The sequence below is a fragment of the Labrus mixtus genome, chromosome 12 (assembly GCF_963584025.1).
Source record: "Labrus mixtus chromosome 12, fLabMix1.1, whole genome shotgun sequence".
NCBI classification, from domain to species: domain Eukaryota; kingdom Metazoa; phylum Chordata; class Actinopteri; order Labriformes; family Labridae; genus Labrus; species Labrus mixtus.
The window spans coordinates 27410515-27435654 of NC_083623.1; the positions used below are offsets into that span (position 1 = coordinate 27410515).

Genomic DNA, 25140 nt, shown 5'->3' on the forward strand with positions numbered 1-25140 from the left:
TGAAGATGATCAATCTGTCTGGTAGAATATGAATGAATCTGGGAATTCAGTTTAAAAAAATGCTGAAATGATGATCGTAAAGAAAAAGGTACGAACATGTATTTATATATAAACACACATATCTGATGTATATTGATATCATAAACTGAAAGAATGTTTCATTTTTTGAAGAGGGGGGCAGATGTTTCTGTTGCGTTGGAGAAAGTTGCCAATCTTACAAACGTTTCTGCAACATATAAAGTTTAAGAAGGTGAGAGGGATAAGTGTTTGCCCAGACGATATTACCATAAATCAAATACGGATAAATCATAGAGTAATATAAGGTAACATACAAGATAAATGAATAAAACTATTAAGTTTGCTGATGATCCCCAAGGACTTCACAATTTTTTTCTGAGTAAATTTAATATGATTTTTCCAATTTAACTTTTCATCCACAAGGATTCCTAAGAATTGAGTTTGTGACACTTGAGAAATTTCATTTCCGTCTATTGAAACTTTAGCATAATCCTTCTGATACCTACTTCCTTTACCTGTGAATATGATGAAATTTGACTTTTTACTATTTAATGAAAGCTTATTAAGTTTAAACCATTTTGCAGCACTCACCAATTCTTCATTTGTATTATTTATGAGGGTGTGTAAGTCACTGTGAGATAAGATCATGTTGGTATCATCAGCAAAAAGAATAGGAGAAGAAAGTTTGCAAGCTAAAGGGAAGTCATTAATATAAATAAGGAATAACAAAGGTCCTAATACAGATCCTTGTGGTACTCCACATGTTACATTAAGAGTGCTTGAAGCACAACCATTGATTACCACATACTGTTCTCTCTCACTCATATAATTGGTCAACCACTTCAGTGTGTCACCTTGAAGACCTTAATGTTGTAATTTAGCAAATAAAATATTGTGATTGACAGAGTCAAATGCTTTAGACAAGTCCAAAAAAATACCAAGTGCGTATTTATTATTATTTGTAGCTGCCTGTATTTTGTCTACGAGCTGTAAAAGTGCCATATAGGTAGAACTGTCCTTTCTAAAACCATTTTGATGTTCCTATAAGATGTTACTTTCATGTAAATGTGTAACTATTCTTGAGTAAATTAACTTCTCGAGAATTTTTGAGAAACAAGGTAAAATGGATATAGGACGATAATTTGTAAAATTTCTTTGATCACCAGATTTAAACAGTGGTATAATTTTTGCTCTTTTAAGCTCTTTCGGGACAACACCAGTGGCCAGAGATCGGCCCAGAGTATGAGTGAGAGGTTCCAATATGTAATCTGATATTTCCTTAATGAAAGAACTTCATGGCCAGCTAAGGTATTTTTTTGATTTTTAATGATGTCACTTACTTCCTTTAGCTGTGGGGGCTCAAAATTTGAGATACAGCCATAACTTTTTTCTAAGTAATCTAAAGGGCTGCCTACCGTGTTGTCAATTCCATTTGAGCGAGAAGCACCTATATTTGCAAAAAAGTTATTAAAGCCACAAGAGATTTCATATGGATCATTAATGAGTTTATCACCATTTAGAAACTGAGAACTCGTGCCTAAAGATTTTTTCTTCTTTTAATTTAGCAGTTGGTTGATAATATTCCATGTAGATTTGATATTATTTGTTGATTCTTTAAACTTCTTTGAAAAGTATATTTTCTTAGCTGTACGTAAAATATGCACATACTTATTTTTGTAAGTTTTATATTCTTTCAAATTAATGGGAGTTGGATTTGTTATATATTTTTTGTATAACTTGTTTTGTTTCATAGAGGATTTTTTAAGACCTGAGGTGAACCAAGGTTTGTGAAAATCAACTTTTTTTTCTTTTATCCTCTTGAGGGGAAAACATTGGTTCAATGAGCTAACAATTTCATTCATAAAAAGGGAGTAGGCTAATTCCGGATCTTTTTCATGAAGAACTTTTTCCCAAGACATGTTTGCTATTTTCAATTTAAAAATGTCCATATTTTTCTTGGTGTATAATCTCTTGTAACTAATAACTGGCTTTTTTGTTTCTTGAACCTTATAAGCCACACAAAAAATTGGCAAATGATCAGAAATGTCAGTATGTAATATACCACTATTTGATTCCCAATCAAAGAAATTTGTAAAAATAGTGTCAATTAGAGTTGCAGTTGTATCTGAGATCCTAGTTGCCATATGAATTAGAGGATAAAAGTAATTTGAACACATTGTATTTAGAAATTCTGCAGTTTGTATATGATTTTCACTTTTAAACAGATTGACGTTAAAATCTTCAACAAGGTAGCAAACTTTACCCTCTTTTGATATGACTTCAAGCACATCTGTTAACTGTTTGTTAAAAATATCAATATCTGTATTGGGTGGACGATAAATAACACCTACAATTATGTTTCTTCCCCCAAGAGAGGGGCTTGACATAATTTCAAGAAATACACAATCTGCGATGTTGGATTCAAAAGTCCCAAGATTACCTCTGCTGATGAACTGGTAATTTTTGTGAATTAAGAGAGATACTCCTACTCCAGTTCTTATTTATCTTGTCCAATGGATAGCTTTATAATCAGAAATATCATACAATGAAACTATGGATTAATTTAGCCATGTTTCAGTTAAAGCTATTATAGAAAACTTGTGATCCAAGCATGAAAGATAATGGTTTAAATTGTCATAGGTTTTGTAATAACTTCTAACATTGATGTGAAAAATGGAAAATGTTTTGGATTTAACAGAAGATGGTAAATTTTTGCATATCGAGTTAAAATCTTCTTCTTGATAGTATTTACATAAATCTGGTCTCTGCAAATAGGTAAGAAAGTTCGAGTCAGGATCGTGTTCATTATATCTATGGCTTATGTTATTTTCTAATGGGGAAAAAACTGAAATTTCATCATTAACATTAATAGGTCTATCTGTTGTAGAAAGTAATTCATCACTGTCCTAACTGTTGCCAGTTAACAACACCTGGACTAACAACATAGACCTAATATTATTTAAATGAGCATGGCATAGAGAGAACTACAAGGAGTCAGATTTTTGCAACTGAATCACCAAATGCATTAAATTCATAATAGGCTATAGAGGGGGGAAATCATGCACTTACCATAGACGTCTTCATAATAAAACAACTCGTCTGTTGTTGTGGTTGACTGCGAAGGCATTGATTATTTTGTTACTGTCCAGGGTCCTTGTTCTTTCAGAGTTTATAGCCAGGAGTGCCAGGTTACTGGTTCGAGAGTCCCCACTGCTGTTTCTTAAGTTGTTCTTCAAACATTGCAGACATGAAAAACTGCACTCACAGCTTACTGATGTGACGGGAAGAGTCAGAGAGATGCATATCAGTTTATATGAGTCTATAAAAGCATCTCTGTAGGGCATCATGAGGGATAGGAACTCCCGTGTACTGGTGATAGCATGGTCCCTTTTCTTCTTTTCTTTACAGTAGCCGTCGAACCTGGAAGAGCTCTGCAGACAAGTTTTCCTCACTGATTCCATAATGACGGGCCATGAGCAGAATTCGTTGTTTGTCTTGAAAAGATGTTTTTTGGGGGCTGAGGGCTGGCACACCTCTGAGTACATCATTGTTGAAAAGCGGCGTTTCATCTCCATTAACAACCTGTCTATAACAGGATAGAAAGAGTGTGTTCTCAGGTCAGATGGCCTTGATTACAGACTGGGCCAGATCATCTGCTGCTTCAAGATCAAAATTGAAGGACTGTATTATTAAATGATCTTTATTGGTTTTTCAAGCAATCAAAGGAAAAACACACATTGACATCACACAATATTCAAAACAGTCAACACCCTGATTTCCAGGTTTCTTCTGAGAGTCTTTCGCCAAAATCATCCTCCCACTTTGACATTAGATGGTTCAAGCTGGGCGAGGCTGTCAACAGTAAGATGTCATATACTTGTGATATAGAATTATGCTCAGAAGGGCCTTCACGGATACAATCCTCTAACCAGCTGATGGGGGTTAGAGAAGAGAATGTTGTAAAATTCTTCTTAACAAAATCCCTGATCTGAAGGTACCGAAAGAAATGAGACTGTGGAATACCAAAACCTGTTACTATCTGAGCGAAAGACATGAAAATATTATCTTTGAACAGATCTGACACCTTGCTCAAGCCCTTTCTAGACCATTGCAGGAATGCTGCATCTAGCATTGATGGTTTAAAAAGTGGATTATTGTTGGGTGGCATGCAGGAAAGGGCTTGCTTTAACCCCAAGTGGGTCCTACACTGTGACCATATCTTTAAAGAGCCTTTAATGACAGGGTTACCTGCCCCTTTAAAATTGATAGGCAATGGGGAGCAGACTAAAGAGCCCAAGTTTGTTGGGTCATTGAGGCTTCTTTCCATGTTTACCCACTCCGGACTGCCATGATCCTCTGGCACTGAAATCCAATGAGCTATTTTGCGTAGATTAGCTGCCTAGTAGTATAACATAACATTGGGAAGACCAAACCCCCCATCCTCCCTCCGATGCTGAAGAAAGATCCTTTTCACTCTGGGGGTAGTTTTATTCCACAAAAAGGAATTTATATATTTATCCAACTCCTTAAAAAAAGCTTTTGATATAAAAATCGGTATTCTTTGAAACAAGAATAAAAATCTAGGCAAAACTGACATTTTCACAGAGTTTATTCTCCCTGCTAGAGAGATAGGGATCGAGCACCATCGTTGGAGGTCTACTTTAGCTCTATCAAGGGCAGGTTTGAAATTGTATTTAAAGAGGTCCCTGTATTTTCTGGTAACCGTTCACAGCTCACTTTAAATGGGTATATACCGAATGTCATTGATTTTGCTAGTTCATTAATAGGAAAGAGCAGGCTTTTAGCAGGATTAACCTTATATCCCGATATTTCCCCAAACTCTGTTATAATGCCCATAACACTTGGGATAGAGACATCAGGATCTGACAGATACAGTACAAGGTCATCTGCGTACAACGCTAATTTGTGTGCCCTCTCCCCCCTTGTAATGCCATACACTTGTTCAGCACTTCTTATTGCGGCCGCCAGGGGCTCCATGGCAAGGTCAAACAGAAGAGGTGAGAGCGGGCACCCTGTCTGGTACCCCTTTTTAAGCAGAAATATTGGGATAACATGCTATTGGTGCGGACTGCTGCCTTGGGGGACGTGTATAACAATCTTATCCATGAGCAAAAGGAGGCACCAAATTCAAACTTCTCCAATACTTTGAATAGGTATTCATATTCTATTCTGTCTAAAGCTTTATGGGCATCGAGGGTAATCAAGACTTCTGCTATATCTGATGCTTTTGTAGAGTAGATGATATCATATAGGCGACGTAGATTACCAAAGAGCTGTCGACCCGAGATAAATCCAGATTGATCTGGGTGTACAATCTTTTGCATGACTGTGTCCAATCTTGCCGCTAGCATTTTAGCTAAAATCTTATAGTCAACCCCTAATAGACTTATCGGTCTGTAGCTTTCGCATTTCAATGGATCCTTCCCTTTTTTTGGAATAACTGAGACAGTTGCCTCTGTCATTGTGGGAGGCAGTGAACCTCTTAGTAGCGCCTCTGTAAATACCTCCTGTAGCAGTGGTGAGAGCTTTGCAGTGAACTTTTTATAGAACTCGATGGGAAACCCATTGGGGCCCGGAGCTTTACCGCTTTTAATCTTACTAATTGCCCTTTGTATTTCATAAATTGAGATAGCTTTATCTAGAGCCTCCCTATCCTCAACTCCTACATTTGGTAGAGTGACTTTGTCCAGAAACTGTTGTATTTTATCTTTATTTGTGGCTTCAGATGTATATAGGTGCTTATAAAAAGATTCAAACGGCTCATTAATCTCACGTTGGCCAATTGTTACGTTACCATCCGCTGTCTCAATCTCTGAAATATATGCTGTCGCTTCTGCCTGTCTTAACTGGTGAGAAAGTAACCTATGTGCCCTCTCTCCAGATTCGTAGCATTTAAATCTGGATTTTAAATAGAGTTCTTCTGCCTTGCCTGTAGACAAATTATCAAATTCCGTTTGCCACCTGACCCTCTCTTTATACAGATCCGCTGCAGGCGAAGCTGCATGTTTTTTATCTATTTAGTTAATTAAAGAAGTTAGCTCTTCCAAGCGTTGTGCCTTTCTTTTGTTCATACTTGCTGTATATGCTATTATCTGTCCTCTGAGGTATGCCTTCATTGTCTCCCATAGATTACCCCTACTGGTGTCTGGTGTATCATTAGTTTCCAAAAAGAAATCTATCTGGTTGGATAGAAATTAAACAAACTCCTCTTCAGAAAGCAAAAGGGTGTTCATCCTCCACAAACGTCTAGAAGGAACATTATCCGGGAAGCAAGGTGACAAAACCACCGCACTATGGTCTGAGATTACTATTTCCCCGACATCGCAAGAATTAACTAGGGGCATGAGTCTCTTATCTAAGAGGAAGAAGTCAATCCTCGAGTAAGATTGGTGCGCAGATGAGAAAAACGTGTAAAATCTGGGGGTGGGGTTTTTGAAACGACAGGGATCAACTAAACCATAAGCTTGAAGTAATGAATTGATATATTGTGCTTAGACATAATTCTACTGGTACAACTTGACAAGTTGTACCAGTAGAATTTATGTACTAATTGATGGTGATTTAATTCTGGTAGCAAAGCAAAAAACAGTTTGAAGCGTAAACATTTGCCAAAATAACTGGTATGTTGTACAGCTTTCCCTGCACAATGACAAATCTTCCGTTTCTATCTGATATTACTTTAGATTTTATGAACTGGATGTTTCTATGTACAAGTATGGCTGTACCCCTACATTTCACGTCCCAACTTGAATGGAAAATTTGTTGAAATCCTCCCCTCCTAAGCTTGGCCTGATCACAATTTTTCAAGTGTGTCTCTTGTAAAAATGTCACCTCAGTTCTCAGTTTCTTAAGATGAGCAAAGATCCTATTGCGCTTCACTGGGTGGTTAGCACCCCGTACATTCCAGCTGGAAAAGATAGTTTTAGGTTGGTTACCTATTCCTGACATATGAAATTGTGTATCATTTTTAGCCTTGTAATGTCTCACTCCACCACTAGAAAAAAAGCTACATTGCCTATAAATGCAAAAGAGAATAATGTATATAGCCAGAATACAAATATCCCAACATCCAAAAAGAAAAACCCAGGCCAGTCCCCGCCCCCCTCCTGCACGCCCCTCCCCAACTGAGAGGCTGCTAGATCATCCAACAGCGCTGTAGCAACTAGCATACAGAAATACCTTACCAATGAGTCTGAGCCTCAACCTGAACTGCCATACATGAGAAGAAAATTGCGTTGTAACTTTCTACCAATATTAACCATATCTCTATTCTATGTAAATGCCCATGAATATGTGCCTGTAATGACAGTAAATTAAGCCAAAATAGTAATAATACTAATGATGCGAATCTAAATAAATGTGATGATGGGATGCCTGTAGAAAAATTTAAATTAAATCAGGTAGCCTACAGATGCCCTTGAAATAAATAGGGAAAGTTCCCTGCTCAAGTGAAATTATAGAATTGGCTCTCACCAACACAACACCATGGTGAATGTATTTTAAAAGTTCAGTATATTGCTCTATACACGCTCTAATATCCCTATTATAAACATTAACAGGGTGGGGTACTGAAGAAAACAGTCAGAGTGCAATACTACCGTCTTACAGACTGGTTGGTCGAATAGAGGTTGATAGTGGCTTTCGAAGAGAACAAAAACAAGAAGAAAAGAGCAGCATTCAACACACAGCTACTGATTTAGCCCCCTCACTTCACTATATTGGCCAGCACATATTCCTTCGCTGCTTCAGGGTCCTTGAAGCTTTTGCGGGTGCCATTAACGGTTATCTGGAGCTCTGCTGGGTACCACAGGCTGGCTTGAACCCCCTCACAGCCGTGCAGGAGTCCTCTCACCTCGCTGAAAGCCACGCGCTGCTCCATTACCACGTCTTTCTCAAGCTGTGTTATGTTATCAGAGTGGTCATTTGTAGCCGCCTTGAGCGAAGCTACCTGTCTTCCCAAACTTGTCGGCTTTTGCTGCTTCGGCAGCCTGTTGCAGTTCTTGTCTCAGCTGGTCAATCATAGCATTCTGACTCTCGGCTTTCTCTTCAATCTTGGCAAGTAACTCGTGCTTTAATTTGTCAATTGCACGGAGGATAGCAGACTCCCCAGTATGTCCGGCTTGCGTGTTAGCCAGTGAGCTAGCGCTAGCCTCGTTGGTCTTCTTCTTGCTCATTTCCCCCCGTCCACGTATCAAAAGTGCCTTTAGGCACTTATTCATCACCTGGCATTAGCGAAAGTTTGATTAAGTCGGTAAATACAGCAGTTCAGGTGAGGAGCTCAGCAAGGACGCGTCTTCACATGTTTCGCCGGAACCGGAAGTCCCCCAAATTGAAGGACTGTAACTGATCCGACATGAATTTGGTTGTTCTGAATACATCCTCGAAAATAACGAGATGCAAAACAAACTTCTCGTCAATGATTGAATCGATAGCTCTTGCCTCTGTCCTCCGCTGCGGATTTGATTGACAGATGACGTCACACAGAGTAGTCTGGATTTCCGGAAGAGTATTAATACCAGATGGTATTATACTGGCATGCCCATCGAGTGTGTTGGGGTTGTATCAAGTCAACTTTGGTTATATTCTTTAATAATTATTTCTAATTATTAATAATATAAATAAAATATCATTAAACTATGTTTAATCTCATTTTGGGGCACCACCCTGTACTCAGGGAAATATAACCAAAATATCACTCAAATCAGTCTCAAATTAGTTATTTAATTACTAATATTATTAATAATTAATGACTATATTTAATAAATTGAAGGCGTGAATCCGTACACAAAGCCTTCGCACCCAACTTATATCACAATGCAAATACACCAGTAATCACAAACAACTGCTCTCTTAAATTATAACAGAATTTATTTAAACAAAGTCTTAACTTAATCAAACAAACAACTATCAGAAACTAATCTAAGCAAACAAACATTATCAAGCAAGGCTTGTGAATGAGGTGTAAATGTGTTTGTGTGTGTGTGTGTGTGTCAACAATGATGCCTAATTATCAGTGGTTATAAAAGAAACATAACTATTTCTGAAACTATTTCTGCCCAGACCAAAGCTCTTACTTGGGGTAACTCCTGGTGATCGTTGCAAAGTTGGTTAGATCGTCACTCTGTTGAATGTTGAATCATCAGATTCAGGCAGGTTTCCTTCGTGGCAGATGTAGGAGGATGGTAGCGGGATTCAGATCTTCGACCAGAGCGCTGCTCTATAGGGTCTTCTGGTTGCAGGAGCCGAGTTCTTTATGTGTCCTTGTGGATTCAGGGATCAGTGGGCTTCCTTCAGCGCTCCTGTCCAGTTGCGTTCAATGACGTCTTACAAAAAATCAAAGGAAAGAAACTCTTCTTTTTGCTCGAACCTGATAGCATCTGATTGCGTCCAAAACTCCTAAAAATATGCCGTGGAAGTAGTCAGCTGAATCCTCTGATGCTTGAATTCAGCATGTGAAAAGCTACCTACACTGAACAACCTCAGCTCTGGAGTTTAACCTATGTAAGTCAAGAGGAGGAAAGGGTTTGTCTCGAATGCTGGAGTCCATCTTGTTGGAGAGGGTATCCTCTGGTGTCGATAGACCACACTTGAAGAGAAAGAGCAATGCCTGGTGATTGCTTTTAAAGACTGGAGCTGCCTGTGGGTTTACCTCAGGCCTCCTCCAATGAGGATAGAGAATTCAGAAGCCCCCAACCCCCCCACTTTTCACACCTATTTGTTAGTTTCTGTTGGGGGGTTGCTGGGCTAAGACCCCTTTGTTTAGTTGCCTTCAAAATCACTTTAGTCAGGCTCGAGACTGTGACCTAGGCCTGAGTCTTTCGTCCCAACCACATGGCTGAGGCCCAACAAGTGTCACATTGCTTCTTGAGTTCTACATATTGTGGCTATTTGTCCAAAAAAACAAATTAAGATAAAATTATAAACAAACCACATCAACTCAACAAACAGCCACTGATGCACCGTTCCAGTAAGGTCTTATGCAGGCAATAAGTTCAATGTCCAGTCGTGAATCTCATGTTTCTTCATTTAATTTAGACATGCAAACATTTCCAACTGCATCCATTGACCATCATCATCATTGACATAAAAAAACCTGTGTCCCTTCCTGGTGCATCACCCAACAGTGACACACCTGGAACATTTAAAGGGTTCCTACCAAACCATGTGCTTGACAAGGTGCCCACTGCCCCCTGGTGTTCACAAACAAATGCACAATAACAAATAACTAGAAAATGTCTGCTACACTACTCGCTGTGCTGTTGGGTTCCTGTTGTTTTTTCATGATTGTGCACCACTGAGCCAGAAAAAAACTTGTAGAGCATTTGTAGTGTCTCAAAAAACTCTGCTGCAGCGTTGACATTATGCACACAGTCCGCTAACACCAAGTTGAGCCTATGTGTGTGGCAATGTATATAAATTGCTTGTGGCACCTCCTTCCTGAACTTTTCCTACACTCCATTGTTACATCCCGACATTACTGATGCTCCGTCGTAGCACTGGCCAATGCAACAGTTTATGTCTATATTACACTGACTGAGCGTAAGTTTGATGCTGCCTAGTAGTGAATCTGAATCTAACCCATCTGCTGGGGTGAAATGCAAAAATTCCTCCTGCACTTTCTCTGTCAATGGCTGCATATATCGAACGATCACTGAGATTTGTTCTTTTTTACTAACATCTTTACTTTCATCCACCAAAACAACAAAGTACTCTGCATCCCTCACCTTGTCACTTATTTCTTTGTGTATAATATTAGCCATTAGAGTAAACATCTCATTTTGGATGTCGTGGTGAATGTATTTGGCATTTGATGGATTGCTGGCTAACTTCTTCTCAACTGTTGCATCAAACATTCGGATGACGTGCAGTAGCTCGGGTAAATGACCTCTATTAGAGGACTCATCACGTCACTGTGGCCTCGCTGTACTATTCCCTGGCAAGCTGTATAGCATAGGCTTTCCACCAGAGCCTTCATGTACCTTTGGTTTTCTTTAACCAAGGCCAAATGTCCCTTGTCAAGCATGTTAACTATTTTTGAGCCACTCGTCTGTTTTGTTTTAAACTCACTCCATGTCTCCATCACAAATTTGTGTCCCACACTTTCATCATGACTCTTCAGAGATGCTGATGCTTTTCACCAGTTGTTGAACCCGTTGTTGGTTAATGCAGGCTCCAAATGAAATCTGTGCCCTCGTTTTAAGAAATGCTGACAAGCAAAGCAAAACACAGTGTCTTTGGACACGTTATATTCTAGCCATGCATACTGATCCATCCAGCTTTTGTTGAATCTTCTCTGCTGATTTCCAAATGGCCGTGCGGGGTATTTTTTAAAGAACTGGCCATCTTAGACCCTCTTGGGGATTATTGCTAATATCATCTGTGCTAGCCTCATCAACAGCAATTGCCGGCAGGTCCCCTTCCTCATCTCCATCTTCCCCCGGAGTTTCTTCTTGGTCCTGGTCAGTGATTACTAGCGTTGTTGTGCTTGTGCCTGACATTACACCTAGGGCTTTATGAGACCTGTCATCATCACCTGCATTAGGTCCATCACCCTTGTCCTGTCCAGGTTTTGATTGAGTTTCTGATTCCACTCGTGGCCGTTTAGGGACTAGAAAACGATCCATGTTGTTCTCCTTTACTAAGAAAATAATTGCGCTCTGGCTAACAGGAGGAAGTGGAGCGAAGGAGGCTAAGGTCAAACGTTCAATGCGGAGCGTGCTGAGCCCATTGACCAAATCACCTGTGTTTGTTTTATGTTTTTAATCTGCCCTATGTTTGTTTTATTTATGTATCTATTCATTTTCAAATTCTAAATTATAATAGTCACACATTAAAATTTTTAAATAAACCACAGAAATTTCTTGGGGGTGCTATGGCTATCCTAGGGGTAGCTACAGCGCCCCCTAGCCCTTGCCTAGCGCCGCCCATGGACTCGATCACACACGTGTCGCTCCTCAAAAAAAATGCCTGAACGCAGCTGGGGAAAAGAACAGCTGGTAGCGCCTGTGGAGCAGGGCTGCGTGTGCATACAGGTGACCAAATCAAATATGTGGGGAAAAAATAGATTCAGGACGCAGCTGCTTTGCTCCTAGATGAGGAGGGGGAAATGTCATAAAAAGTGGAGGTCAAACCTCCTACTTGATTTGATTGGCTGCTTTGACTGACATTGACGAGCTTCTTGATCTGCTTCTTGATCATAAAAGTTGAGAATGTTGAAACTTTTATGAGCACCCAAAAACTGCTTGAAAAATGTATCTCTCTGGTTCTCTGGTTGTATATTGATCCCACATAATAACTTCAACCAGATTTGTACAGTGCTGTGATTCATTGATCTGACATGTTAACTAAAGGTGTCCTCAGATATGATATATATATAATGTATTTATTATTATCATCAAATAATGTGTCATTTACACAAAGCATCATGGAAGAGCAGCTGTCCACCTGCTCAGGTGTTCTGATGCAGACAAGCTCACCTGACTGGTTGTAACATGATGGAGGTGTGTGCAGGTAGATTTGTGTTTGTAGACTGACAGTGAGGTGATGATGATGATGGTGATGATGATGATGATGATGATGATGATGATGATGGTGGTGGTGGTGGTGGTGGTGGTGGTGATGATGATGATGATGAAGGTGAATCAGCAGCTTCCTCTCTTTGTTTCCTCCACAGCTGAAGATCTTTGACTGGATGTGACTACATCAGCTGAACTCCATCAGTGTTGTTGTAGTGACAGAGTGCAGCTCTTCCAGCAGGGGGCGCTCTGCTATGAATCAGTGTGAGGACACAGGGGAGGGAGTCCCTCCCTCTAAAACCTCTCTGTGTGAGGAACATGAAGCTCTGAGGTGAAGATCTCTAACTGTCCATGACTCTTCTACATGTCACAGCTCAGCACTCACATCACTCCACCTTCATCATCATAATCATCATCATCATTAGACGTCCTTTCCTCTGTAGCGTCACCTGAAGCGACATCAGCTGATCGTCGCTCAGCTGTCTGTCAGCTTTAACAGCCGTTTGTGTCCACACAACTACACACTGTGTTCATTATAATAAAATACACACAGGAACAATGTTTAGTCTGTGTACTTTACCTGATAACAAACACCTGCACATGAAGAACAACCTGCAGTCTGCTAATAAAAATAACATACAGATCTTTTCTACACGCAATCAGTTTTAATATAAAATTATTTATTAATTATTTGTCTTTACTGATAATCCGACAGTGAACTCTGTATTTTATAAACACTAAGGATGTCTCAGGATTATTTAAAAAATTTTATTAGGATCATAATTTAATCAAAACAGGATGCATAACATTTTCAAACCTAACGATCATTAATGATCATGATGAATGTAAAACGTGTTTCCTCCCACTCTGTCAGACTGTCATTCTCATCATGATTAAATTAAAAAAGGCAAATAGTGTGAGTGATCATGAAAATAAATATCAGCTGTTCTAATAATGAAGGAGTCGTTTATGATCTTTTGGTTTTAACACTTAACGGGACTTAAAATTAACGGGACTTTTTGTTTGATGGTGAATCAGAAAACAAATCAAATATAAAAGTTGGGGGTGATCGGTCTACACTCTTTAATATTAATTTTATGAAACTGCTTCGTATTTCGTTGTTACTCCTCATGTCAGACACTTTTTTAATCCCAGCTCATCACAGACTCTTTACAAACTGACAGGTGTTAACAGTTTGTTTAAATGTCCGACGGTCCGTTAAGCGTCTTTTTAATGTCTGTCTTTTCGCCGTTATTAAACTCTACTGATGTTGATAAGTTTCACTGAAGTCCAATCCGCTGCAGCGTCCAATCAATGAGTGATATTCGAGACGGAGTCTGTCAGTAAAAAGTCTTCCTGGAAGGCTAGCCTCATGTTTCCTCGATCCTCGCTCCTCGCTCCTTGGTGCTGAAATAAGCGACATGAGACGTCCTTCAACATGGCAGCATGGAACGACTTCCGGTTTAAAGAGCCCATATTATGCCCTCTTTGGGGTTCGTATATTTCATCTATGTACCTACTTTTGTACGTTCACAATAGCTAAAGTTTAAAAAAAGGGTCTGTTTTCATGTACTGCTCCTCCTTGCTCCCTCTACGCTCTGAGTCTGTCAGCTGCACTCTGCTGAGCCCCCACTGTTAGACCCCACGTGGGCCAAGTCTGCTCTGATTGGTCTGCCGATCCGCTCTGTCGTTATTGGTCAGTTGCTCAGCACACTTCTCGGAAATTTCAACATGAGCTGCAGGGCTTGCCACAATGAGCCAATGGACTTAGATCAGTGATCTCACACTGACAATGACACCGCACTGACAAATTTTTATCGAGGGGGGCTAGAACCGAGCGTTACATGCAGCTAATGCTACAGCTAACAGGAGGAGGTAGGAGAAGCCGCTTTTCCGTGGACTTTGAATTTTTGCACACAGATGTGCCTAAACATGCACAGGACACTTGGAAAACACACTAATGGGCATATAAAACCAGAAAAAGCATAATATGATACCTTTAAGCGGGGATCAAGGAGAGAGGAAACGAAAAATAATAGACATGAGAAGTAGCCCATGACTTTTCTCCATGTTACAGCTCAGCACTCACATCACTCCATCATCATCATCAACCTCATCATCATCATCATCATCATCACTGTCTCATCTGCTGCTCACAGTAACTAATAATGTTGTTTGTTTGTATCAGGATGCAGGAACAGAGACCAGACTCTCCTGGACCCAGCTGTGTGTCCATGAAGAGTGACCGGTCTAAACCTCTTATTATTTTCTTTAAAGATGGACTTCCTGCTGATGGAAGGTGAGATCTGAAAACTGAAGTTTATTTTCTTTGTTTTTAGACTCATGTCGTGGTCCAGCACTTTGTAGTGTCATCAGTACATTCAGGTGCTGCTCGGGTGGTCCAGGATTCCGAGTTGGGAAGTCGTTTTTCCGACTTCAGTGTGTTTGATTTAAGTTCGGAAAGTTGGAATGTTGTAACAACAGCACAAACAAGTGTTGATGCTACGTAGAATATCAGTGAAATGTAACTGTTAAAAAGTTATATTTGATTAAAAAAAAGTTAATGTGCAATACGTGAATTAATAAAAAGTATGTTAACATTTACAAAAAGTATTTTGCCCCCCATTTGATGACGATTCTGACATCAAGTCAGGAAGTCGGGCACCTTATTTTTTTCCGAGTTTCCGAGTTGTTGGTCCGACTTGATTAGGTGTTCATATGCATTTTACAACTCGGAACCTCTTTTTTCACGATGTTTCCGACACCACTTGAATGCAGCAGAAGCTTCAGGGGGCGAGGCTTCACAGACCTGCAGGCGAGAGCATAGACTGTAAATATTACTGGACGAACCCTGACCCGTCTGTTACATAGGCAGCAAATGAGTCCAATCGAGGGCCGCATCCATATTGGATTTGCAGTCTCAACCTAACTTTGGATCAAGCTAGCCACAGCAGTAAGGCGGGACCGGCGGGACTTAACTCCGCCCATTCAGTTTGACGTTAGCAGTCCACTTCACAGCGTAGCTAACGGCTAGGCTGCTATCATCCCCTATTCCTGCTCATCCTGAGAAAACTCTATAAACAGTAAGTTAACATTTAACTTTTCTATAACACAGTTAAAACTAATTATATTCAACCCAAATATTTAATTAAAGTCTTAAAACTACACTTTTCTAAATATACAACTATGGTTATTAGTCAGAAAAGTTAGACTTTGTCAGTGTTAGCAGTGCAATACATGAGTAAAGTTTTATCCATAGACTGTAAATAAATATGAGACATCCAGAAGAAATCAATATTACAAAGCATACAGTTCATGTTACTGTTCTGACAAAAAGAGGAATGTCTGTGTTTTATATTTACTGATGTCAACAGCGATGTGGGTGAACATGACAATTGAAAAATAATTATTTTGTATTTATTATAAGACATTTGTTTTCTATAGAACCCTGTGAAGTCATGAGTCTGTGGACAGTGTCAGCTACCTTGTTCAATATTATTCTTGCAGATGTGGCTAATAACAAAAAAACACCCTGAGCTGTCACATGTAGTTAACTGTACATTTTGTCTTGTCTGAGGCATTAATTGAACACCTTTGTATTTCTCCTATAGACACAGTGTGGATTATTGGTGACTTGTCTGTCGAGGTGCCCAGAGAGCTGCAGAGACAGAGGAAGAAACCTGAGCCTCAACAACATCTGCATTTGTTGGTTCTTCTGGGGTTGACTTCTGTTGCTTCTCTTCAACAGCTCGCTGCGAGGGAGGTCTTCCCCGGATGGCCTGAGTGATGTCACCCACATGTTCCTGCATCGATGGCGGTCTCCATGCTTGAAATGCTGTCTCACCCTTACCTTCATTCAACCTAGCAACAGGCTGAGAGCTGGAGCTGAGGCGTGTTTTAAACCTCCTGACAAAACGTTACACCGCACCTGCCTGTCAAGCTGGTCAGCTACATGCCTTATTGTGAATAACTCTTATCCTTCATCAAATCAAACAACCCCCGTACAGTGTGTGTCGATTGAGACATGAGCTAATCAGACCTATTTGTTTGTTTTGTACCAAGCTGTAAACATGTTAATCTCTGCTGTAAAAACAGGCTTTTTGAATGTGGTTTTCCAGATTAAATAAATATTTCTATATAAATGCACTCCTTTATATCTACTTATGAGTATACATTTCAGATTTGAAATGACAAGACTAAAATGTGCATTAATGCTCAACTCAATAGCTTAGGGAAGGAAGTCTACTTTTACACAACTTTTTATTCTTTTGACATTTTTTTTTTTACCAAATACTAATGTAGTTCATTTCTTAAAATGGGATGAAACAGAGTCATTGCAAAATTTGTCATTAAACACAGCCCCATTCTTAAATCAAGATACATGGAGAGTAAATAAAATCAATAACTTGTGAATAAGAATTATTTAGAAATGTAGTCTTCCCAGATCAATATCACATAATATCAACTTCTCCCATCTAAACTGGACAAAGGTTTTAAAATGGGAAGAAAATGGTTTGATTGCAAGTTGTTTGGAGGAGGCCATCTGCTGGCCATCTTCTCTCACCAGAACTTCGACTGTTGAAATGTCATTCTGAAGAAGCTCGAGCATGTGACATGGATCCAGGAGAACATGGACTTTTAGTGCGGGGTCTTCAGGATGACAAAGAAAGAGAGAAAATAGCAGTTATTCATTAAATAATTTTTTTGCTCTCATCTATTTTTCTGTATTCATCTGTGTGTAAGAGTACATTTATAAATTCAACAGTGTACTACCCAGACAACAAAGGTACAGTATTCAGGTAATCAACATCTATTTAAAGTTAAGAAGATAAACCTTATTGTAATCATGCTATTTTCAGCTCTCTCACTCACTTGCACAATGATATTCCACATCAAATTGTCTCAGATTTTGGAGGAAAAATTAAGCAATTTATTGTGGATAGTACTTCATCTTAACATGAAACAAATATAACCTGAATTATTTAAATCATTAACAGGTCCCAACTCTCTGTGCTTTAGTACAGAACATACAGTAGCTCATTTATTATTAACATGAGCTCAATACATGGCTGTATTCTTCAAACTATTTCTTGTACTTATGGCTTTATATCTTATTTTCATTCCATGTTATTTATGTTTTATATTTTATATTTCTACTGCTATATTCTTTGTAAGAGCATCTGTAACGATTAAGAACTATATTAATATCCAGATAAAATTTTCTCTGAACTCATACAAAGTGAATTTTTTTTTAAATTTGGTAACAGTTTGCACAAATCTTAAGACACTACATCAAACATGCAGTGTTAATGTCATCCTCTATAACCTACACAACATATTAGGTTCAGTTGAGTTTAGTTTATGTTACTGACGGATAATTACTACACAAAGTTTGTTTTTTAATGTTGACATTTACGTGGAGTATTACATTCATCATAACGTCAGATAACCATATTTACAGTCTGTGGTTAACCACCGCGGTGAACCTTTAGCTTCTAACATCACACAAACTCTGTCTTTTCAACATCTTAACAACAAACATTTCTAAACCATTGTAAATAATGGGCTACACTGAGTATAGTTAGCCGACTGGTTTACAAGCTAACGCTAAACAAGCTAGGTCCGTAAATATAAATACCGACACAAGAGTAAGCAGTTAATATAACACTACTATATCACTTACCGAAAAAAACTGAAGCATCAACTTGTTGGATGGTCTGTTAACCGCACAGCAAGCCATGTATGTTGTCAGATATGTGTTAAACAAACTCTCCAAACGAAGTAAAAAAGAGGAGAAATCAGACGGATCAAGCTGTTAGCCTACTGACCTGCTGACCTGATAGACAGATGGAGCGCGCAGAGCTGTCAATCAAATCTACCACAACCCTTATATGGGCATAGTCGTTTTCCTTAATAGAATAAAATCCGACAAGTTATAAAAAAAGGTCTTAGTTTAAAGATGGACGTCCTGCTGATGGAAGGTAAGAATTACAAATCAAGTGAATGTTCTGACTCTGTTGTTCAAAGACTCATATCTTGGCTCAGAGCTTCATAATATATGACTTGTTGTTTTCTTGTGTAATATGTCCTGTCACAGAGTTCAACAGGAGAGCTCAGAGGTTCAGAGAGATCAATCAGACCAGCAGAATCCAACAGACCTGGACTCCATCTTTATGGTGTGTTCAACACACTGTTATTTAATATTCTACCATTACAAGAACTAAATGCTAAGTTATTGTTCTGTTTAGAACAGCTGACTTTCAGACTGACAGATGAACCACATGTTGAGTTCTACCAGTTTTTATTAAATATCCAGTGTCTCCTTCTTTTCCAGCTGCTGGAGGAGAACATTGTCACCTTTGTGAAGAACGAGCTGAAGAGAGTCCAGAGAGTTCTGAGTCCAGATTACCCAGAATGCTTAGAGAGTCAGAGTGAGGATGAAGAGCAGCGGAGAAGTTGTAAAGAGGCATTTTTGAAGATCACTCTCCACTTCCTGAGAAGAATGAAGCAGGAGGAGCTGGCTGACTGTCTGCACAGCAGTAAGAACATTTGAACAGATTTAGTATTTTAGAAAAAGGACAAAAAGGTTTAAAGTTCCAAACTCAGATAGTCATGTGATCTATATCAGGATCTGTTCATTGATTTCAGTTCTTTCTTTATTCAGGATCAGGTGCTGCAGTATGTCGGCGTGAACTTAAATCTAACCTGAAGGAGAAGTTCCAGTGTGTGTTTGAGGGGATTGCTAAAGCAGGAAACCCAACCCTTCTGAACCAGATCTACACAGAGCTCTACATCACAGAGGGAGGGACTGGAGAGGTCAATGATCAGCACGAGGTCAGACAGATTGAAACAGCATCCAAGAAACCACACAGACCAGAAACAACCATCAGACAAGAAGACATCTTTAAAGCCTCACCTGGAAGAGATGAACCAATCAGAAGAGTGATGACAAAGGGAGTGGCTGGCATCGGGAAAACAGTCTTAACACAGAAGTTCACTCTGGACTGGGCTGAAGACAAAGCCAACCAGGACATACAGTTCACATTTCCATTTACTTTCAGAGAGCTGAATGTGCTGAAAGAGAAAAAGTTCAGCTTGGTGGAACTTGTTCATCACTTCTTTCCTGAAACCAAAGAAGCAGGAGTCTCCAGGTTTGAAGAGTTCCAGGTTGTGTTCATCTTTGACGGTCTGGATGAGTGTCGACTTCCTCTGGACTTTAAAAACAATGATACCCTGACTGATGTCACAGAGTCCACCTCAGTGGATGTGCTGCTGACAAACCTCATCAGGGGAAAACTGTTTCCCTCTGCTCACCTCTGGATAACCACACGACCTGCAGCAGCCAATCAGATCCCTTCTGAGTATGTTGACATGGTGACAGAGGTCAGAGGGTTCACTGACCCACAGAAGGACGAGTACTTCAGGAAGAGATTCAGAGATAAGGATCAGGCCAGCAGAATTATCTCCCACATCAAGACATCCAGAAGCCTCCACATCATGTGCCACATCCCAGTCTTCTGCTGGATCACTGCTACAGTTCTGGAGGATGTGCTGAAGACCAGAGAGAGAGGAAAGCTGCCCAAGACCCTGACTGAGATATATATCTACTTCCTGGTGGTTCAGTCCAAACTGAAGAACATCAAGTATGATGGAGGAGCTGAGACAGATCCACACTGGAGTCCAGAGAGCAGGAAGATGATTGAGTCTCTGGGAAAACTGGCTTTTGAGCAGCTGCAGAAAGGAAACCTGATCTTCTATGACTCAGACCTGACAGAGTGTGGCATTGATATCAGAGCAGCCTCAGTGTACTCAGGAGTGTTCATACAAATCTTTAAAGAGGAGAGAGGACTGTACCAGGACAAGGTGTTCTGCTTCATCCATCTGAGTGTTCAGGAGTTTCTGGCTGCTCTTCATGTCCATCTGACCTTCATCAACTGTGAAGTCAATCTGATGTCAGAAAAACAAAAAACATGCCGGAGGTCTAAAGTATTCAGAGAAAAACCTGACCCAACACATGTATATCAGAGTGCTGTGGACCAGGCCTTACAGAGTCCACATGGACACCTGGACTTGTTCCTTCGCTTCCTCCTCAGTCTTTCTCTAGAGACCAATCAGAATCTCATACGAGGCCTGCTGACACACACACAGAGTGGCTCAAAGACCAATCAGAAAACAGTCAAGTACATCAAGAAGAAGATCAGTGAGGATCTGTCTGCAGAGAAAAGCATCAATCTGTTCCACTGTCTGAATGAACTGAATGATCGTTCTCTAGTAGAGGAGATCCAACAGTCCCTGAGATCAGGACGTCTCTCCACAGATAAACTGTCTCCTGCTCAGTGGTCAGCTCTGGTCTTCATCTTACTGTCATCAGAAAAAGATCTGGACGTGTTTGACCTGAAGAAATACTCTGCTTCAGAGGAGGCTCTTCTGAGGCTGCTGCCTGTGATCAAAGCTTCAAACAAAGCTCTGTACGTGCTCACATAACTATCCAGGTTAAATGTAGTTCTCTTTATTCAGAAATAACAACTATTGTTTGTAATTGCTTTCATTTGTGTTCTTCTGAATCCTCTTCAGGCTGAGTGTCTGTAACCTGTCAGAGAGAAGCTGTGAAGCTCTGTCCTCAATCCTCAGCTCCCAGTCCTCTAGTCTGAGAGAGCTGGACCTGAGCAACAACAGTTTGGAGGATTCAGGAGTGAAGCTGCTGTCTGCTGGACTAAAGAGTCCACCCTGTAAACTGGACACTCTCAGGTTAGTGTGCAGATGATCCAGATTATTCCTCTAAGATCATGTTTTCTTGATTAATCATTTATTGAATGGGCATTGGTGGTGGTATGTGTGTGTGTGTGTGTGTGTGTGTGTGTGTGTGTGTGTGTGTGTGTGTGTGTGTGTGTAGTCTGTCAGGTTGTCTGATCACAGAAGAAGGTTGTGCGTCTCTGGCCTCAGCTCTAAGCTCCTCCCCCCTGAGAGAGCTGGACCTGAGCTACAATCATCCAGGAGAACGAGGAGAGAAGCTGCTGTCTGCTGGACTGGAGGATCCACACTGCAGACTGGAGACACTGAGGTACAGACACACATAAGCTGTCTCATTGTTTCTGAATGATGAACTCTGCTTCTTGTCTGATGCTGGATTTAAATGAAGATGTATGAAGTAGATTCTGATCTGGTTTCTTCCTCCAGTTTGGACCACAGTGGACTGCACAGACTGGATCCTGGTCTGAGGAAGTGTGAGTGTGTTTTCATTTATTTTCATCAGAACACAGTAGCACATGTTGGATGAGGGCTGGAAGTAACACAAAGTGATGATAAAAGTGAGGGTGATGGAAACTCATGAGAGTTTAAATATCACACAGTAAAAAACTGTAAACTGAAATAAAAGTGATAATCCAGAGATTAGAAATTTTGATTTGACATTCATTTTCATAAAGATGTAAATATACTGAGTCTCCAACATCAAGTTCTCTCCTCAAAAACATTCAGACGTGAATCCAGTGATTAAACAGTAAAATCTTTAAAGACAGAAGCTAGGTCTCCTCCTCGTCTTCTGGCTGTGCAGACAGTAAAGGTCAAAGGTCGAGCAGTTCCATGAATTGATCAGTTCTTCTTTTAAACTGGAAGTAACAAAAAGTGTGTGCTGTAAACGATACATTTCTGTTGGATGTAATGAATGGTGATTATCTAATCACTGATTATCACTTTGTATTTCAATTCACAATCATTTCAACACTTCAGATATAGATAGACACACAAACATTTTGACTGCTTCATATTTCACATCACAAGTTTTCATCTCCTCCTTTCTTATCATCACTTTCTGTGACTTCCACCCTCGAGGCTCCTTTCTTTCAATGAGAACAGAAACAGTTTGTGTTGAGAACGATCCATGATGAATGAAAGACAATGACAATGATTGCATTTGGCTCTATTTTCATCAAATCCACCTGAACTTCATCAAATGTTTGTATCTGTTGACAGGACTCGTCACTTTTGAACTCAAGTCAAAAGAAACATTTCAGTCAGAATTGAGTTTCTGTTTTTGTCTCTGTGGATTGAAAGATTTTAGAATTCAGATCAAAACACACAAAGTGAACACAGTGATCCAACTCCAACATATCTGACATTAGAGTCCATGAAGATCAATAATAAATATGTGTTTAGAGTTGATCAGAACAGATAAAGTATCATGAAACAGCTGATTAGTCTGATGGATCACGGTGGGTTCAAACTGATCCTCTTCTTTTAAACCTTTCTGTTCACTGACGGGTCGACACACTAAAGAAGGGCTGGCTCATATGAAAATATGATCACATCATGTTTTAAATATTGATCCTAATAAATCTAAATCAAGATACGTAGTGTGAATATTTGTCAGGATGTGTGCTGAGGGTGCTGCTGTTTACGTCCATAGAAGTGACATCATGACACCAAGGAGGAGAACAGGAGTTCACTTTCAGCTCCACTTTTGGTTTTCTGTTTTTGGATCAGACCTCCACTTTATTTACTGCAGCTCAAACTATAGTTTACAGTGTGAAGTGGGCGTGTCCTTCAGGCTCCTGTTTGTGCTGAATGTGACCTCTGAGGATAGAACAGTTGGAGACAGCAGATGGTTCACAGCTTCTTTGTGCTGCACTTTGATTAGTCAGACAGCATTTCTTTAAAACAACCTTAAAGAATAGTTCACTTCATATGATTCTAAGAAACACATGGTGTCCAAACTTTGAACGTCAGCTCGGCATGTCGGAGCTTTAGAAGCTGAGAAGAGTTCACACTTCCAAATGAATACCCACAGCCACAGGTCAGACAGTGTGCATGTGAATGTAGCTCCCAGCTAACAAGCTACAGGGAGGATTTGAACTAAACACATAATGTGAATGACTTCTCAAGTAAAAAACTCAATAATACAAAAGACATGGAGAACAATGGAGCTCTGGAATCTAACTAAAAGTAATGAAATAAATCTACAACAAAGGAATGATTCTGTTATAAACAACATGAATTATCTGTCTATCTCTCTCTCTCTCTCCTTCACACACACTCATAGATCATGAATGTAAACTATTGTAACTTCTTAATGAATATTTTCAGGAGTCAGTAAGGAGCACTGTCACCACTCACCAAAGCTGCTATCCTTATTAAGACTACATATATGAATCACTATGTAAGGTTCAGAAAGACTTGTTAACATTGACTAATATCTTGTGTTATATACTCCATTGATACTTACTGATGATGGACCTGTCTCTCTGTTGGATGTTCTCCCCCGTAAACCTTGTTCCAGTGCTTGTTCCGAAAATGTAAGCACAGCGTTTCTCAAAGTTTGGGCGTAGTAACACATCTCTGTAACATCTCTGAAGACAAACAGAAGCCGTATCATACTCTGTATTTATGGCTTACTTCAGGTTGAGCCGGTCTAAATATTCTCTAAGACGTTTGGTACGTTTTGGTCAAGACAAAAATGTCAGCGACATGATTCAGGTCAAAGTTCAGGCAGATTTAATAATCATGTGAGAGTAACGTCTCCGCCTCTTCACCTTTTCACACTTAGTGGGGGTCTTCCCACAATGCAATGCGTCATTCAAAATAAAGGTAAAATGCAGTAAAATGCCTGTAAAAAATCAGAACAGAAAATGCCATCATATTAACACCGACTTTTCTTACAGTATATATATGTATCTATATATATACATATATATATATATATATATATATATATATCTGTTAGGCCACTGCCCAAAGCAACACTCATTGGCCAACATTGCCACAACTCCGTGAAAGTTACAACATTTGTTTTCAAACTTTGATTTAACTGCATGTAGTGAGTCAGTCCATCAAGGCCCGATATAACCCACTTGGAAATGTGACATTAATAAATAACTGAATAAATAGAGAATACTTTGTTAAAATGCAAAATAAGTTGGTTATTTAAAAAAGTTACACTTATCTCATTGAGAGTTTAAACCATTTAGACGCTAAAATACATAAATAATATGATCCTTAAAAATATTTACATTTAATTCATTCAGAGTGAGTTAAAAATGTTAAACTGTTACTTTTCTAAAGTTTAATAAAGTTATGGTTGTGAAAAAATGAATATGACACTGCCCCTTTAAGAGACACACGGCTCTCTGCGCGTGTCGTGGAGTGCAGCACAAACAGTGAGCAAAATACTGTGAAAAGAGTTTATTTAAACTGAAAATCAACATCTTCTTGGTGGTTGATTCAAGAAAGTTGTATTGTAGTTCAGCGCAACAGTTTTTTGGTTTTGTTTACTTGGAAATTGTTTGAGGAAATTAACCTTTTTCAGTTGTGTGTGGAGAGTCGACACGGGACACGGGACACAAGATGGCGAGCTAAATTCAAGGACAGCGTTTCTAGGAGATAGATACCACCTTCATAGTGCCAGTGAGGGAATCTGCTACTACGGTTAGACTGTTGGTGAACTTGCTGCCAGAGCGGTAGGAGTGTTGGATCCTTTTTGTTAGTCGAACCAAACTGAGTCAAAAGGAGCTAACTTGAACTGAACAGAATTTGAGAAGAAAACTTTAAACTGAACTTAACCTAAAATTGAAGTTGACATTTATACTGTACT

General features: G+C 39.5%; 3 protein-coding genes and 1 long non-coding RNA gene across 4 annotated transcripts in view; 2 read left to right on the top strand and 2 right to left on the bottom strand.

Moving 5' to 3' along the window:
• LOC132984485 (zinc finger protein OZF-like) overlaps positions 1–25140 on the bottom strand; it is a 230883-nt gene that overhangs the window by 21786 nt on the left and 183957 nt on the right. The gene's annotated exons all lie outside the window — the stretch shown is intronic.
• LOC132984478 (gastrula zinc finger protein XlCGF57.1-like) overlaps positions 1–25140 on the bottom strand; it is a 164432-nt gene that overhangs the window by 21786 nt on the left and 117506 nt on the right. The gene's annotated exons all lie outside the window — the stretch shown is intronic.
• The window catches only part of LOC132984513 (NLR family CARD domain-containing protein 3-like), a 37908-nt gene that overhangs the window by 10394 nt on the left and 2374 nt on the right, over positions 1–25140 (top strand). Inside the window, exons 2-9 of the mRNA XM_061051401.1 lie at positions 12713–12885; positions 14743–14853; positions 18652–18730; positions 18889–19093; positions 19219–21022; positions 21129–21302; positions 21448–21615; positions 21732–21778. Of these exons, the coding sequence (XP_060907384.1) occupies positions 12809–12885; positions 14743–14853; positions 18652–18730; positions 18889–19093; positions 19219–21022; positions 21129–21302; positions 21448–21615; positions 21732–21778 (2665 nt within the window). The 5' untranslated portion in view covers positions 12713–12808. The remainder of the gene's footprint in view (positions 1–12712; positions 12886–14742; positions 14854–18651; positions 18731–18888; positions 19094–19218; positions 21023–21128; positions 21303–21447; positions 21616–21731; positions 21779–25140) is intronic.
• Positions 15349–18346, top strand: LOC132984525 (uncharacterized). Its single transcript, XR_009674942.1, has 3 exons — positions 15349–15637; positions 16166–16353; positions 16426–18346. It is a non-coding gene; the product is annotated as an uncharacterized LOC132984525 (long non-coding RNA).